This window comes from Rhinopithecus roxellana, chromosome 8 (assembly GCF_007565055.1).
Source record: "Rhinopithecus roxellana isolate Shanxi Qingling chromosome 8, ASM756505v1, whole genome shotgun sequence".
Taxonomy (NCBI): Eukaryota; Metazoa; Chordata; class Mammalia; order Primates; family Cercopithecidae; genus Rhinopithecus; species Rhinopithecus roxellana.
The window spans coordinates 114893636-114910334 of NC_044556.1; the positions used below are offsets into that span (position 1 = coordinate 114893636).

The window sequence follows — 16699 nt, forward strand, 5'->3', positions numbered from 1 at the left end:
GTTAGGTTGGGAGGTGTTGAAAACTGTCTTTAGTCTGAGCTCAGGTTGCCAGCAACGTAGAACTGCTTCCTTGATTTAAACCTTCTGATCATTCTTCCATCCTCATCCAAAATGACTAAAAATTATGACAGCTGTAGTACATTTCAATAGCATGTCACCAATCACAAAACACTGTGGCTGACATAATGGTACTTGCTCCTCAAGGCAATTTTGAGATTGGGCACCCAGGACAGGTACTGCCATCCTCTCCCTTTTGATACAGGTGAGGAAATGGAGATGAAAGAGGTTAAGATGTGGTGGAGGTCACACATTTAATGAGGGAGAGAATTTGCCCTGGAATCCAGGGTTTGACCCTTACCCCAAGGGCTCTTATTAGAATAATGCCTGACTCTACTTTGTAAGAAGAGAATGTGGATGTCTTTCAGCAATGGAGTAGCCAGGTTGTCCTCTCTGTTACTTCCTTGGACTAGATTACTGGCACCTAAGAGAGGGTTGTGATAAGAATATTCTCTTCAGAAACTTCTTGTGGGTACTTACCTATTCTAAACAATAAAGGTGTTGGAAATTGAGAACTTAAAATCTTCATCAGTACAGAAGCCAATTATGTTCAGGGTGAAAGTTGTGGTAGTCATCTGTGTTTATTATTTTTTAAAGTGCTAAAGTGTCATCTATTTGTTTATATGGGCATTTTCTAGTTAAGAAGTGAATACTGCTTAATATATTTTGGATGCTTAATAACTTGTTAATATTAGTTGTGTTGTTAATTGTAGTAAACAGCAGATTGTAGGGAAATTATGCTATTAACCTTCTAGCTAGTGTGTCTGAGAGATATATCTTCTTCATTTTCCTGTAACAGTTCCTTATGGGGATTTTTTAAAAATAGAAAACCTTGGTCAAATGAAAGTGTCAGTATTTTAGTAGTACCTACCTGAAATTACCAAATTGATTACTTAATAATTAATTCTGTTGTTTTATTTTTGGCATGGTGATGGCAGATAACTACACAATAATTAGCTATTGTAGCTCACCCTCACCCCTATCCCTCCAAAACCAAAACAAAACAAAAAACTACCTGAATCAGCCATTGTTTCACCCTGAGGTCATTAAATAAAGAAATCGTCAGGAGACTTTTTTTTTTTTGAGTTGGAGTCTCGCTCTGTTGCCCAGGCTGGAGTGCAATGGCACGATCTCGGCTCACTGCAACCTCCACCTAGGGTTCAAGCGATTCTCCTGCCTCAGCCTCCCGAGTAGCTGGGATTATAGGTACGTGCCACCACGCCCGGCGGCTCATTTTTTGTATTTTTAGTAGAGACGAGGTTTCACCATGTTAGCCAGGATGGTCTCGATCTCCTGATGTGGTCCGCCCGCCTCAGCCTCCCAAAGTACTAGGATTACAGGCGTGAGCCACCGCGCCCGGCACTATAAGGTATTTAAGAGCTGGCATATTATAATAGATAAAACCATGATGTCAGAAACCTGAATTTTATTCCAAGATCTACTTAAAAAAAAAAAAAAAAACTTGTGGTTTTGTAGGGTTTTTTAGCTTTTGTAAATAATGCCGTTGGGGAATTGACAGGACTAAATCTCTAATGTTGAACTGAATTGGGTTAATTCAGTTCATAGCTAAGACAGCCCTAAGATCCCAGTTACTTTTGTTGATGAGATTGGCAGCCAAATCCAGTCTCATCCTTGGATCTCAATCCAATCCATCTTTTTGAAGGAGTCAAGGAAGAAGATAGGTCTTATAGTTCAGGATGTAAACTTAAACCTTAGAGGAGACTTTTGAAAGGCTTCGCTTTCATTGTCTGCTTCCAGAAACAGTGTTGCCCTGTAACCTGGGAGGCCTATTCGAAATCCCTCTGCCCTATGGAGGCAGCCTGAGCTCCCAGAAAGTAACTGTTTTTTTTGTTGTTGTTGTTTTGTTTTGTTTTTTTAATGACAGCCTACAGTACAGTCTCCTCTGCTGAGAAACATTCAGCATGTGAGGTTTTATTTAATTAACAGTTGTAACCCCAAGTACTCACATTCCTGTCACATTGTGAGTGCCTGTCCTGTGGGAAGTAGCCCAGCTTCTTTAGGTACAAGGCTTGAGGGAAGTGAGGAGGAGGTATGGATAGCTCCTTCCTTCCCAGGTACTGGAAAAATCTGGATCATTATGCTTTGTCCATCTGAAACGGACTTGGAACTCTGCTCTGCCCTCTGTTGTGTGTTCCTCAGCAGCTGTTTAGCAGCTGCTTTGCTCCACCTCAGCAGTGGGTGAAACAACTCCACTGTCTGTTTCTTGAAGAGCAGAAAGGGCCCCGGGATACAGTGCCCTGAATAAACATCAGATATTGTGAGTATTTTTATTCACCATAATGAAGCACATTATTATTAGCTGAGCACTGTGGCTTCCCAGCTGAGAGCTGGTGCACTTGACAATCCTCCCTCACATCCAGCCCCTCCTCTCTTTAAGCCCAGACGAGGTGGGGAGGCTGCAGCCCTGTGGGAGGTTATTTCTCTAGAAAGGCGGCTGGGATGCTTGCTATGTGCCTAGCCCTCCACTCTCCATCCTGTGGTCTCCAAATTTCAGTGAACTTGCTGCCAGGTTTTATTTCCTTCTCTTGGTTGTACAGTTCTGGGTGCTGGGGTTGGCTAGGGAATGAACTTACTATATAGATCTCATGTTTATATAGCACTTTTCCATGGAGAGTGGAGAGTAACATGCTATAAGGACCCAATCTTCTATGGGTATGTCTTCTGTATAGGCCCGTAGAGTAGAAAGGAGGTATTTATCACCACCTTTACTTTTACCAAGAGGGAAATTGAACTCTGGAGAAGTTTACCCGGTTATTGATATATCTAAATATGCTAGATTTCTAAGTTATCTATATTTTGAAGAGATAATTGTGACATGTGTTTGTAGGGCCAGGCACACATATAGTAACTCATTTAATCCTTACTATACCTTATGAGGTGGGTGTTGTCATCTCGGTTTCACAAATTAGAGAAACGAGGCACAGATACATTAAGTAACTTTGAAGATCCCACAGCCAAGTGAGTCCCAGAGGCAGGAGCTGTGAACCCAGGCTGTGCTCTCACTTAGCCTCTCTGCTGTGTTTCTGTGAGGGATTTGCTCAGTCTGCAGGTCATAGCACAGGAGTGTGGGTGCCGTTAACCTTGCTGGAGGGTCAGGAGTGATAAAAGCCACTTTTGGGTGAATTAAATGAGGCACTGAGTAGTGAAAGGATGTGCTCAAATATTCACGGAGGCGGGGGCAAAAACCCAGGCCTCCCACTCACCAGTGTAGACACAGCCCAGTGGATGCACCTGCCTATGTACCTTTGGCCAACCAACCCCAAAGGATTTCTTAGGTGAATAATCAGTAAATGTGTACTATTGTTATTGTTACCGTGTTATCGACACATATGACAACGGCAGTGCAATGTTATCAATAACGAGCGTGTTTCTGCCGTTAATAAGTTGGAGCAGGCCAGGCGCGGTGGCTCATGTCTGTAATCCCAGCACTTTGGGAGGCCGAGACGGGCGGATCACGAGGTCAGGAGATGGAGACCATTCTGGCTAACACAGTGAAACCCCGTCTCTACTAAAAAATACAAAAAACTAGCCGGGCAAGGTGGCGGGTACCTGTAGTCCCAGCTACTCGGGAGGCTGAGGCAGGAGAATGGCGTGAACCCGGGAGGCGGAGCTTGCAGTGAGCTGAGATCGTGCCAGTGCACTCCAGCCTGGGCGACAGAGCGAGACTCTGTCTCAAAAAAAAAAAAAAAAAAAAAAGTTGGAGCAATTGAGTCTTTAGTTCTTTAACTCTCAAAGCATCATCTTGCCTTTTTTGTTGTGAATCTAATACAGTTTTACAGTATTGTTTTGAGTAAATCTGTGAATAGATGTTTTACTGAATGCTCAGCTAAGGAAACCAGACTATGGATGCTAAGTAAGTCATAGTAACTAAAAGACACGGCAGGAGTTTTCAGAGGATTAAGTTCAGACTTACCCCAGAGGCCCTGGCCTAAAATAGGAAGGGCTCAGGCGCTACTTCTGCCTCTTCATGTTTGCTGTGTGCCTGTGGAAATGTCCCTTTACCTCTCTGGGCCACAGTTTTTCTCCCTGTTAAATAAGGAGGTGGGGAAATACGATTTTCAACGCTACCTCTGGAGCTGATGATATGCTAGTTTATGACCTGAGAATTTTTATTGCTGCAGGGATAGTTCCTGAATCCTCTCAATCATGTTTTTATGCTGTTTCTGTAAGACTCCTGGGGACAGATTCCCTTTGTGTTACAGACATAGTGGATCTTCAGAAGGCCAGAGCAGGAGAGGAAGTTCTTATAATAAAACTTGAAACAGAAATAGATGGATGAGAAATCTCCCAGAAGAGTTATCAAAGCTTTTAATTCTATGATTCCATTTAAACTCTTTTGGCTGTTTATGCATTCTAAAATTGAGTATTTGGAAGCACTCCTATATCAGAAATAATGAGCAAGGCAGAAAGCACATGATACATTTGACCCCAAACTCTCTTTGACTGTTAACTTTGGGACAAAGGGTGGTGTAGTGTGTTTTATACTAGAAGTCATATTCTTACATTTTACTGTGGTAAAATCATGGAAAAAAAATTAAGATAAAATGATTAAGAATTTTTTTTATGTCTTAAAAAACTTCAGCATTATCGCCAAAACTTAGAGCCACAGGGGCTGAAATGGACGTCTACCACAAACTATCTTAGTCTTCTTTATTTGCACAAGTCTCTGGAAAAGCCCACACGATCCTTGTGTCATAGACTTGATACGCGTTGAGGCTTGGACCCCCAATGACTGTGTTTATTGTCTTGCCATTCCAGGCCTGCAACGAGTTCACCACCCACGTGATGAATCTCCTGCGAGAGCAAAGCCGGACCAGGCCCATCTCCCCAAAGGAGATTGAGCGGATGGTCAGCATCATCCACCGCAAGTTCAGCTCCATCCAGATGCAGCTCAAGCAGAGCACATGCGAGGCTGTGATGATCCTGCGTTCCCGATTTCTGGATGCGCGGTAAGTCCCCCATGGGGCTGTCCTGCTATCTGTGGGAGTCACTGATCTGGGGCTAGAGTCCATAGCTGGCCACCCTTATAGGCTCTAGTTTCACCCCATCAACGCTGAACCAAATGGTACCCTGAGAATGGTTCTGCAAGACTAGATAGGTCATTGGTTTCACACAGTACCAGGAAAATACATGGTTGCAGGAGATGATCTTTATCACTATGTTATGCACTGTGGGTAGCGGCAAGGAGGACTTAGGTACAGTGAGACTTTTTTTCTTTTCATAGCACTAGGTACCTCTCTTATAGATGCATCTTATAACTATGGGCCTGCAGCTGTCTTACTAGCATTCTATCATGACAGGCTCTCTTCAATAAAGTTTATTCCATTTGCTTGGAAATTGGGATCTTTTCCACCCTGTAGATGGACAGAGCGTGCACTCAATGCAACAAATATTTCTAAGTAAATTGCTGTCTCTGGGCTAATTTTAGGAGTGCAGAAATGAATAAGACATGGCACTTTGGACATAGAGGGACAAGGAGATGGTCTAACATGGTTTGATGGTTTCCATCTGGCATTGCTGCTCATGTCCTTACTTGTGAGTTCAGAGCATTGAGTTGAAGAAACCATGGATAGAAAGGACCTTTAAAAGAGGACAAGAACTGAGAACACAGAACAAGTGTCATCTCTTGGGTCCCCTACTCTCTAGACCGATAGATTTATGTGAATCCCTTTGATTCCTTTTGCTTCTGTTATCTAGCCTGTAAAATAGTAATAGTCATATCTTTCATCTACTCTAGAAGAATATTTTGAAAATTCATCTAGCAAATACATTTTGAGTTTGGGTATGCTTTGTGATCTAGAATTTGTCTTAAATTTGTCATCTGTGAATTCAGATACCATTCATATTTAAATTCTTGATAATAATCCCAATCTGTTATTTTTATCGTTAGGACGTTAGATATGTCAGGGTCAGTGTACCACTTCACAATCTATAATTTTGTCTCTTTTCAATCAGATAAAATGATTTATTACTCCTCTTGAATTTTTTCACCCCTGAGATCATGTTTTATTCAGCTCTCCTACCTGCATTTCTCTCTGTCTTCACAATTGTGGTCTTTACAGTCCTTGAACCTCTTTAAAACGCCCTGGCATCTTCTCCTCACTCCCTTTAGTCAATGTGTTTTGGGTTGCATGGACTAGAACACGAGAATGCCGGCTAGCAAAATGTAACTCTGTGCCAGTAGAATTCCATAGAATAAGTCAAGAGAAAGTAAAAACGAAGGTAGTTTTCCCCAACTGAGTATAGTAATGGAGTGGAAATAGGCAAAATCACCCTAAAGCAGGATCCTCTGTGCCTCTCCCTCACCCATGGCTTGCTGTCTGCCTGGCTTCTTTAATACAGCCTGTTCTGCATAGTACAAAGTGCAAGTGACTGGTGGCCTCTGTTTGGGTCCTTCCTCTGTGCCACTGCCACCCTGCGTGTATTGCTTATATCTCCATGGTAACTCCTCTAGTTAAAATGCTGGAGTTAGTATTTATGTTGGCAGGTATTGAAAAAAAAAAAAAAAAAAAAAAGAACAGTTGGCTCCAGACTGAGTTCTTTTCAAGAAAGTAAGCAGAGAGACGGGAGGAGCAGAATTAATTGTCTCACTGGATATCTTCTGTCAGTAATTCCACTGTGCCCAGTTGAAGGTCAGACTCTAACAGACACAAAGCTTGGAGAGCTTTGTACACAAGCTTCTTTCACTTCCACCGGCCTTTGCCTAGAGTGTACCAGTTGGCACCAGACAGACAGTCACTTTAAGACAGGGTCTTTTTCTTACTTTGGTTACAACCTTTGAATCACTGCTTCTGAGCCAAGATTCAAAACGTAAACAACTAACCTATTGTCACTGTTACTATCATTTCATTTTGGGGGTATATTTATTACCAGTGAAAGAACATGACCCCAGATTCCAGCCTAAGGCTGAGCAAATGGCCTTCTCAGTTCAAAAGCAAATGTTTGCCAGACATCCTGATTGGGGAATTCATATCAGTGCCTCCAGCGTCACTAACTGTAATTGGGAGAGATAGCTAAGCAAACTTAGTAAGAAAGACACACTCACTGCAGATATTCACATGCTCCTCTAAACCATGCATCTGATGGGCAGGGCCTCACCAAAAAAGATTTCATGGAAGACAAATAAAATACAAAGAGGACTTGATTTAGTAATAAGATTAGTCTTTGTAATCTAATAGATGTGTAGAATTGAGTGTTCCTACTTTGTTGTGGAACACTCATTGTATTAGCTTTCTATTGCTGCGTAGCAGATTACCACAAATTAAGCAGCTTAAAACAACACAAGTTTATTATTGCACGGTTTCTGTTGGTCAGGGGCCTGGGCATGGCTTAGCTGGATCCTCTGCCCTAGTCACAGGGAATCTGTAATCAAGCTTATAAGCTGAGCCTGTGATCTCATCTGAGGCTCAGGGTCTCCTTCCAAGCTTGTTCTGGTTGTTGGCAGAATTCATTTCCTTCTCATTGTAGGACCGAGGGCCTCAGTTCCTAGAGGCTGCCCTTCTCAATAGGCAGTTCACAATTTGGCTGCCTGTTTTCTTCCTGAGGGCCAGTAGGAGAAACCTTCCATTTTAAGGCTTTAATCGAATCTTCCCTTTCATTTACTCAAAGTCAGCTGATGAGGAACCTAATCATATTTCCTATGCCATCCACTCACAGGCAAGGTGTGTACACCACGGTCTACAGTTCTGGAATTCTGTCCACCACACTCCTCAACTCCTCTCTGGGCCCAGGTTTATCCCACTCAAGTCATTTCCTGTCTCTCTTCCTTAGATTGACTTAACTGTACCAGGAAGGTTTAACTTAAAAATTCCATTCATTCATTCATTCAACATTTCTCATATCATGCTATATACCAACCATTGTGCCATACAACTTGGTAAGTTTATTATCAGGACTATAAATAACTTTTTTTTTTTTAGTTAAAAGAGGGAGAGAACTTATAAACTATCTAACTGATTTTCAAGCAGTAATCTTAACTGTTTTTCTATAACATTTTGCTGGAAATAACAGTAACGTAAACAGATAATCAAAAGTACATCTGTATACTTCACTGCAATAGAGGGGATTACATAAAGTGTATTGCCAGGAGGATGGCAAGAAAGAGGAAAGGACATCCAAGAAGGTCTAGTCTAGTAATACTGGCACTCTACTTAGATTTACTGGTTTATCTAACTGAGCTCTTACTATCTGCCTAATGTTATAGTAGCCACTGGAACATCAAAGATGAAAAAAGTGCATATAAATGTGGGTGCTACCTTCAAAGAGCTCATAATCTCATAGGACAAATACTGTTCCAACTACACATACCACCACATGTTACACATTCAGTTCATTCATCTACCTACTCCACCTGAAGGAAAGGATCCAGAGAGAGGGCGGAAAAATACGGAGTCTCAGAGGAGCAGGATGTTTGCCAAACAGAAGGAATGACAGCAAAACAAAACAATGTAATTCTACTTCAGCAAGCATTCCTTACTTGAGTGCTTACTATGTGTTAGACACAAGGGTTTCAAAGATGAGTGAGATCTGTCCTCTGCCTTTGAGGAATTTGCTGTTTAGTTGGGGAGACATATGTAAATCTGTGGCGGATGTTGTGGGAGAGAAAGACGCAGGGTGGTGTGAAGAGCCACAGGAGCATGAAAGCCACGAGTCTTTGGGGAATGCAGAGGCATATGATGTGGCTAGATGAAATTGTTCAGAGCATGTGTAGGATTGAGGGGAAATGAGGCACTAGGGATAGGAAAGATCCACTGAAAAACCTTAACTGTACCAGTGAAGATTTTAAATTTATCCTATCAAACAGCAGAAACCCTCAGAGCTATTTAAAGAAGAAGTATGGGAAGTTATCACATAAAATTGCACTGGATTCAAGTTCTGGCTACAACTCTGATGACCTTTATGACCCTGTGACTCATTTTCCCAAGATTTGGTTTTCTTACCTGTAAAATGTGGATAATCCTGTAAATAGGAATAAATCTTACTATAGTATCTGGCATATAATATCCACATCATAATTCAGCTATCATAATGATTACTGTGTTATATATTACTGTTATATGATATACTATTGTACATTGTTGTTTATATACACATTATTATTAAATTTTATAATGATTAGTGATATCATATCTATGGTTTAGAAAGATTACTCTAGTGAGTCTCTTGAAGATGAGCTGGACTGGAGCAAAGACAATGTAAAGAACAATTGTTGAAGCCTGTGCTCCTCAGACTGGTGCCGCACAGAACAAATTGAAATACTTTTCACGTTTTACATAAGTATTCCAAAGAAAATATTCTTATTTTAAGATAAACATTGGTATATTATAGAGTGGACTCAAACAAGAGGTTCCAAAGATATTTTATGTTTTTGATGGTGTCCCCAGAGCTACAATCTTTTTCCAAGAGGGCTTCTTGGGAAAGCATTGATCTAGTGTTGCTCTGGTATATAGCTATTTGATTTTAAGTTAACTGAATACTAAATTAAAATGAATAAACATTTAAAAATTAGCTATCTAGTTACAGTAGCCACATTGCAGCTGCTCAGTAGCCACACATAGCCAGTGACTACTGCATTGGACAGCAGAGATATAGAACATTTCACTCATTGCACAAAGTACTCTTGGACAGCACTAGTCATACGGTCGTACAATAGGCAGCGGCTCCTCTTCGCTCAATTCACAAATAGCAGCACAGTTAGAATGAAACAAAAGAGGTTGATTTGAAAGTGTAGAACTGGCAGGACTTGCTTAGGAGGCAATCATTTGATGAAGGTAAGAAAGCAGGAAGAGTTGAGAAACTCCTAGTTTCTAGCACATGCTAGGTACTCAAATCTTTGAATGAATGAATGAAGGAAGGAAGGAAGGAACAAATTAGCAAATATAATGAACTATGTCTGTAGTAATGTCACTAAATAATAAGGCTAACAAGGAAAATAGAGCTGATTTGGGTAAAAGGTGATCTTAGTTTTGGAAACAGTTTGTCTGAAGATGCTTGGAGTCTGCAGTCATAAATGGGCCAATGGCTCTTAGCAGAGGTATTAGGGCAGGAGATAACAAATTTGGTAGTTAGCAGTGTATGTCTGTGATGTCTGCACATCTCACTATCATGAGTCTTTTATAAAAAACTTCCCCCGTGGACCCTGTGCTTCAAAAATTTTCTGTCCCTAGAACACCATGTTTATCCAGTAATATTTAATTAACTTCCAAATTTCTTAAATTCAAAACCTTGATGCCCAACTCACAAAGCTACTGATTGGCTTGAAATCACAAATGTTAACTTAGCAAGGTGATAATACTTCAAGCCAAAGCAAAGAAACCAGGCGTCGCAGTTAGCTCAACCTTATTGTAGAAAGGTGTTATTTTCACTAGGTTTCTTGAAATTCTGAAAAATCCTGATCCTAGGATTTCAAACACCCTAGATTAAGACAGCTACTAAAAGAGGTGATAAGCGAGTCCATCAGAGTAGATGAGACCACCTAGGGAAGATTGCACATCACAAGGAGAGAAGAGCTGGGAACAGCTGTCTGCACCATCCGCATACCACCAGCTCATTCCAGAGAGGTTTCCTTTGAGCTCAATTGGAAGAGTCCCAAAAAATACACAGTAATGCTAATGCAAACAACTGAATGAGGGAACGGAGGCTCTCCCAATTAGGGAGCCTTCAGGGTCCAGTTCCCCAGGCCTAAAACAACAGTCTTCTTCAGGCGAAGAAGAAAGAGAAGCCAAAGGTTATCTAAAGCCTGGCCTGCAGACTGTGTTAGTCACTTGGCTACCTTCTTCAAATTCCCATCATGCAAGAGCTTTTAACACATGCCCACTTTGCAGTTGGGCTTTTAAATCCAATCAGTACAATTTCTGATGCTGAGTGACCCAGAAACTCAGCATGATTTAGGAGAGTGACTTGGGCTTGGCATAATCTGGACAGATGTGGTTAATACCTGTGGACAGATGGTGTTCATCCGGTAAAATCAGGCACTTTATTGTGTTAATTAATCCAAGCGGGACCCTGAAAATACAATATTAGCTGAATTTCCTGTCTAGCAAGGCCATCAGTGTTTTCTGTTGGCTAAATTGGGAAATCCTATATCCTGGCATAATCAGGGATGTTCTGGAAATTTTTTCCATAAGGAAAAGCTTTTAATAAAAGCAAGAGAGGCAAAAGTGCTAAGCAAGCTAATTTAAAGATGAAGGACCCACAACTTTAAGAAGGGCCAGCCAACCCCTGCAATGAGCCTGCAACGCCCTCAACTATCCACAGGCCTTCATTGTCAGGAAGCGATAAAGTGATTCTCACTTTAAATTAGTTCACTTAGCACTTTTGCTTTTTTAAGGCAGAAAAATGCTTTTATTCAAAAAAAGTGATTTTCTCCTTTTTGGCAACCTGTATATGAAAAAGAATTCTGTGGGCTTTTGTTTTACCATTTAGCAGCTGTTCTTGCTTAAGAAGTACCACTTTTCTCCTTTTGAGGGAGGTCAAGCTGTTGGGGGTTAATTTCAGTCAGTCCTGTGCCCTCTTCTCCAGATGCCTTTTAAAAATGTTACGTGCATTTACATGGGGGTAGAATGGAAAGAACATGATAATTTATTTTTAACTTATGGCTGCAGAATCTCTGTGTAATTGTGAGGAGCTAATTTGTATAGAAGAGAGAGACTGGGTTTTGTAGTCGGTCAGACCTGAATTAATACCTTGGCTCTGTTACATACAAGCTGAGTGACCTTTGAGCTCTGTTCTTTATCGGTAAATACAAATAATCATATCTACCTCAGTAGTTGTGAAAAATGAATAACTTGAATTGATTGCCAAGAGGGAGGGGTAAGGCCCAGTGCCTGGAACCTGGTAAGAAGAAAGACCAAGCTGTAGCACCTGCCATGTGTTGGGCACTGTGCTGAATGCTGTCTTTGTGTGGTCTCATCTCTTCCCTACTCTCACCCTGTGAAGTCAGTATGACCCTCTTCACTTTCATTGAAGAAGCTGGTCAAAATCACCCAGCTGATATTCAATTGACCCAGGATTCAAAACCAAGATGGGGCTGGGCACAGTGGCTCACACCTGTAATCCCAGCACTTTGGGAGGCCGAGGCAGGAAGATTATGAGGTCATGAGTTAGAGACCAACCTAGCCAATATGATGAAACCCCATCTCTACTAAAAATACAAAAATTAGCCAGGTGTGGTGGTGTGTGCCTGTAATCCCAGCTAAACAAGAGGCTGAGGCAGGAGAATCGCTTGAACCCGGGAGGTGGAGGTTCAAGTGAGCCAAGATCACACCACTGCACTCCAGCCTGGGTGACAGAGTGAACAAACCAAGATGGCCCGAATTTTGAAACTTTATAGTCCTCACTACTCCACAAAAATATCCGCGACCACTCCTCTGTTCGGTGCCCAGATGCTACACAATGAAGTATTGAGCAAATGCTTTTAGTTACGGTTTTGGCATCCAGCCCCTTTCGGTAAATATGCTCCAATTCACCTTTTGCTCAAAAATTTGTCTTCTCCCAGAAGTAGATTCTATTCTCTCCCACTTTATGTTTATTTGGTGTGAGCCTTTTTGTTACTGTTTCCTTTCTCTTTACAAAGGCGGAAGAGACGGAATTTCAACAAGCAAGCGACAGAAATCCTGAATGAATATTTCTATTCCCATCTCAGCAACCCTTACCCCAGTGAGGAAGCCAAAGAGGAGTTAGCCAAGAAGTGTGGCATCACAGTCTCCCAGGTAAGCAGCCCCTCAAAAGCCTCAGCCTGTAGCCTGGCCATGGTGGGGCCTCCAGGGCAGGCTCTTGGAGGTCTTGCTTTACTGGACATTCATGCCTTGCAAGTTCTATCAGCTGTAGCCTTAAAATATCAAGGTAAGCACTTGATGTGTATGTGTATAAGTGAGTTTCTAGGTAAGTACTTGGCAAAACTTGAGAAGGACCAGCAGAAGGAAGAGAAGAATAAGTAGAGTACAGTGTAAAAACAGGCTTAGGGTTCTTTCCAACGAGCACTCCTTTGCTTCAAATGGGTAAGGTTTCTAAAGTGTACTAGGGAAGTTACCTGCATTCCTCATGCTGTTGTTTCAAACTCAGTCAATTCCTTAGCCATTTTTTGCCCAACCCGGGAACTTTAAGAGTCAGTGAATGGAACTAGTTGTTATATAGCCTTTTAAATGAAAGGAACTTAAATGTCTCCTCTTGATGTGCTGACTCTATAACTGATGGAGTATAGGAATTTTAACATGTCACTGCGATTACATTGGAATGGTTGAATAAAATGTCACTGAATGCCCCCTTCCCCCAAAGAGCAATAACCATAACAGGTGGTGTCTGTTGACTTGGAAAGATACATGATATAAAATTGTTATAGGCCTAGAGTTTTCAACATGAATATGAAGCAGAAAAGTAGGCAATATTTATACATACGTACATTTTGTCCGCTCAAAAGACCCACCCAAACTTCTTATTCAGTCTGAACCTCAAATACCACCACTGGTTTCTAATTGAGACGTATAGTGATAGTTCTGAAATCTGTCGGAGAAAGTTTTTCTTAGAATTTTGTCACATGCAGGAGAATTAAATGTACAGGTATTTCCATTAAAACTGGGGAGGGGAGGGAGTAGTGAAGACTACTGTAGTGAGAAATTTCACTTACCACTTTTCAAATGAAGTAGATGCTCCTTTATATAAACTAAGCATCTGTACCTCCTTGAATTGAATCCTGATTTCTGTTGATCCCTGCAGGGTGCTGATACCATCAACCTGTGTTTACCTATACAGAATTAGGTCCAGTCAGAATATAGAGCTCCACAAAAGGTATTGACAATGAAGGGATTGCCCGAGCCTCCCCAACAAACTAAGATGATTTTACAGCAGCAAATATCCTTGAAAACATTCTTTCAGATAAAGCAAAAAGAATTGACTCCTTTTTAACTTGGGCCTTCCTTAGGTGCTTTGACCCAGCTGAAGGTCATTTTCAGTCTTGACAATTCTGGGAAACTGGAATGTCAGTGGTGAAATTCAAGTAGCCTAGTTTTTTCTAGGGCTATCACCATTCTTGTCCAAAGCTAGACCCCTTGTCCACAAAAAAAGGGAATTAATGCTTTTTGATACTTGCTGCATGTTTAAGGAATGCTTCTAGGTATGGACCACAAACAAGGAGCAAATATTAAATCAGTGAATTTTATCCTGGAACCTTCTGCTTTTAAAGTAGAATTAAATTACTGCTGTCTGACTTCCAAGTGTGGAATTCAGAATTTCAACTCCCTGTTGAAGGTAAAAGGAGTTCTCCTGGAGGTAATTTGTAGTATAGCTGGATACAAGTTAAAATCCTGATCTGTTCCCACAACCTTCACTTCCTTCATTATGGAAACTCAAGGTACAAATAGTGTGTCCATTAAAATGCTTATTTACATATTGTGTCACGTTTCCCTTTCCTCTGCCCATGCCAGAGTCATGCCATTCTTTCTTCCCCATCACATCTGTCTCTCCCCAAAGCAACTAAGTTACCATTGTTAAGCAAGTCCAATGGGAGACAATATAATATGGTATCATAGAAAGAGCATTAAGCAAGGAGCATATTTTTGACAAGAGTCAACTGTGGGATCCTAGGGAACTCATTCTTTCTTTTTGGGTCTTAGTTGCCCCATCTACTAATCATGGTTTGTTGGATCACATGATTTATTCAGTCTTTCTCCTAGTTCCCAAAGCCAGGGAATACCTCTTGAACTATATCATTATTGTCTTTTTTTGAAGTCACAAATTCTTTTGAAATCTACTAAAAGCTATTGAAATCCCATGACCCAAAACAAAGATATGCTGCCCATACACCCAAATCCATCTGAAATCCATCTGTTGACTGTATCTAAAGAGCCCTTTTTCTATACCAGAGCTACTCGAAGTGTGATCCACAGAAGGCAGCATCAGCATCCCCTGGGAGCCTGTTAGAAATGTAAATTCTTGAGTGTCACCTTAATTCTGATTCAGAATCTTTGAGGGTGAAATCTGTAATAGAAATTTGTTTTAACGACTTCCCCATGAACACTTAACTTTGAAAAGCAACGCTCTATATGCTTTATCTGAGTGATCTGTTCCATGCTCACAGCTACAAATAATACCTCCATTTGAATACCTGATGGAACTTCTCTCCTGCAGCACCAAACTCATATATTTTACTTCCCAATGGACTTCATCGTGGCTCTGCCCAGAGCTTCTTCAAAATTAACTTATTCGAAATGTGAATCAAACTCTTCCTATAAAACCTACTATTCTTTCTGTATTTTATGTCTCATTCTGTGTCTGTTATCTATACATCCCTAGTACCTAATGCATATTAGGCCCTTAGTCCATGACTGTTGAATAATTAGTTCATTCATGATAACACTGTATACATTGTCCAGATCATTGTCTGTTGGACAATGCAGGAAGTCCCTGAACTGACCTAGCACTTTCCTACCAGTTCCATTCTTGTCATTTAGAAGGGAATCACTCCCACAACATGTCCCCTCTCTACCCCCTTCAGCTTATATTTTTTTTCACAGATAATTGGACCTCAGGTATTTCTTCTTCAAAAGTCCTCCCAAATTGCCTTCATCTTTTTCCCTTTTCTTTCAGCTTGTGCAGTTATCTGAGAAAAAAATCTCCTTACCTTTTTTCTTCTTTTGCTATCCCATAAATCAAAAAGCAATCGTAATTATGACCGATTCCTACGAATAGTGAGTTATATCAAGAAAAACATAAATTTCAAAGTGAAACTAGATATGCAGTGATCCTGAAATACACCCAAAAGTGTCCTTCCTCCTCCAGTTTACCTCTTTTTCTGTAGACATCAGCATTTACAATAAATAAAGCATTTTCTTATTGAATTTTTTTCTCTTTTATTTACTAATATTGTGGTGGTACGGACTGAATTTTTTTTCAAAAAAGGCTTGACATTTCTGCTATAGTATAAGTGCTATCCTTATAAGATGTTTTAAGTTTGCTAATGCATTTAAAAAATTAAGTTATATTATATTAATATAAATTATATTTACATAAATATAAAAATTATAGTTTTGCAACAGTTTTCTTTATCTGCTGTCATTGGGAGTTAAATATAAATGATACGTAAACTGTGGTACATGTGGTATCAACTCCCCCTTCCCTCACCAGATTCTTAGTTTGTTTTGTAATTATATGAAAACCTCAGCATTTTAGTTCAAAATCATATCTGGAATGTGGGATATAAAACTTTCCTTCCCAGGGCAGGAATTATGGGGGTAAAACTTGAATTTAACTGTGTCTCCCCTTGTGTCTGGCAGAGGTCTTGGTATGAAGGGAGCAGAGGTACCAAATGGAGCCAAGACACCTGCTGTGAACCACATGAAGGAAATAAATTAACAAATGAAAGTAAATTAGGTTTATTGTGTCTGCTGGCTTTAACATTTAAACCCTAGAATTCAAGGGGATAGTCATTTGTATGCTACAGTTTTTCCTTATGTAGATAATACCAAGCTTTCACAAAATAGTCAGTGAAATCTGGTAGATTGAATTATATAGATCCTAAGGTCTACCGTGAGATACAGCTAAGAATCTCAGTCCACATTAAAGTCATGTAACTTCTAAAAATTTGCAATTAATCTAACACATGAAAGCACCTATATGGACATTTAAA

At 40.5% G+C, this 16699-nt stretch overlaps 1 protein-coding gene across 4 annotated transcripts in view; it reads left to right on the forward strand.

Annotated features, from left to right (window-relative positions):
* The window catches only part of PBX1 (PBX homeobox 1), a 328948-nt gene that overhangs the window by 236695 nt on the left and 75554 nt on the right, over positions 1-16699 (forward strand). For all 4 annotated transcript variants that reach the window (XM_030936105.1, XM_030936104.1, XM_010373360.2 and 1 more), the window contains 2 exons: positions 4837-5027; positions 12653-12788. In XM_030936105.1, the coding sequence (XP_030791965.1) occupies positions 4837-5027; positions 12653-12788 (327 nt within the window). The remainder of the gene's footprint in view (positions 1-4836; positions 5028-12652; positions 12789-16699) is intronic.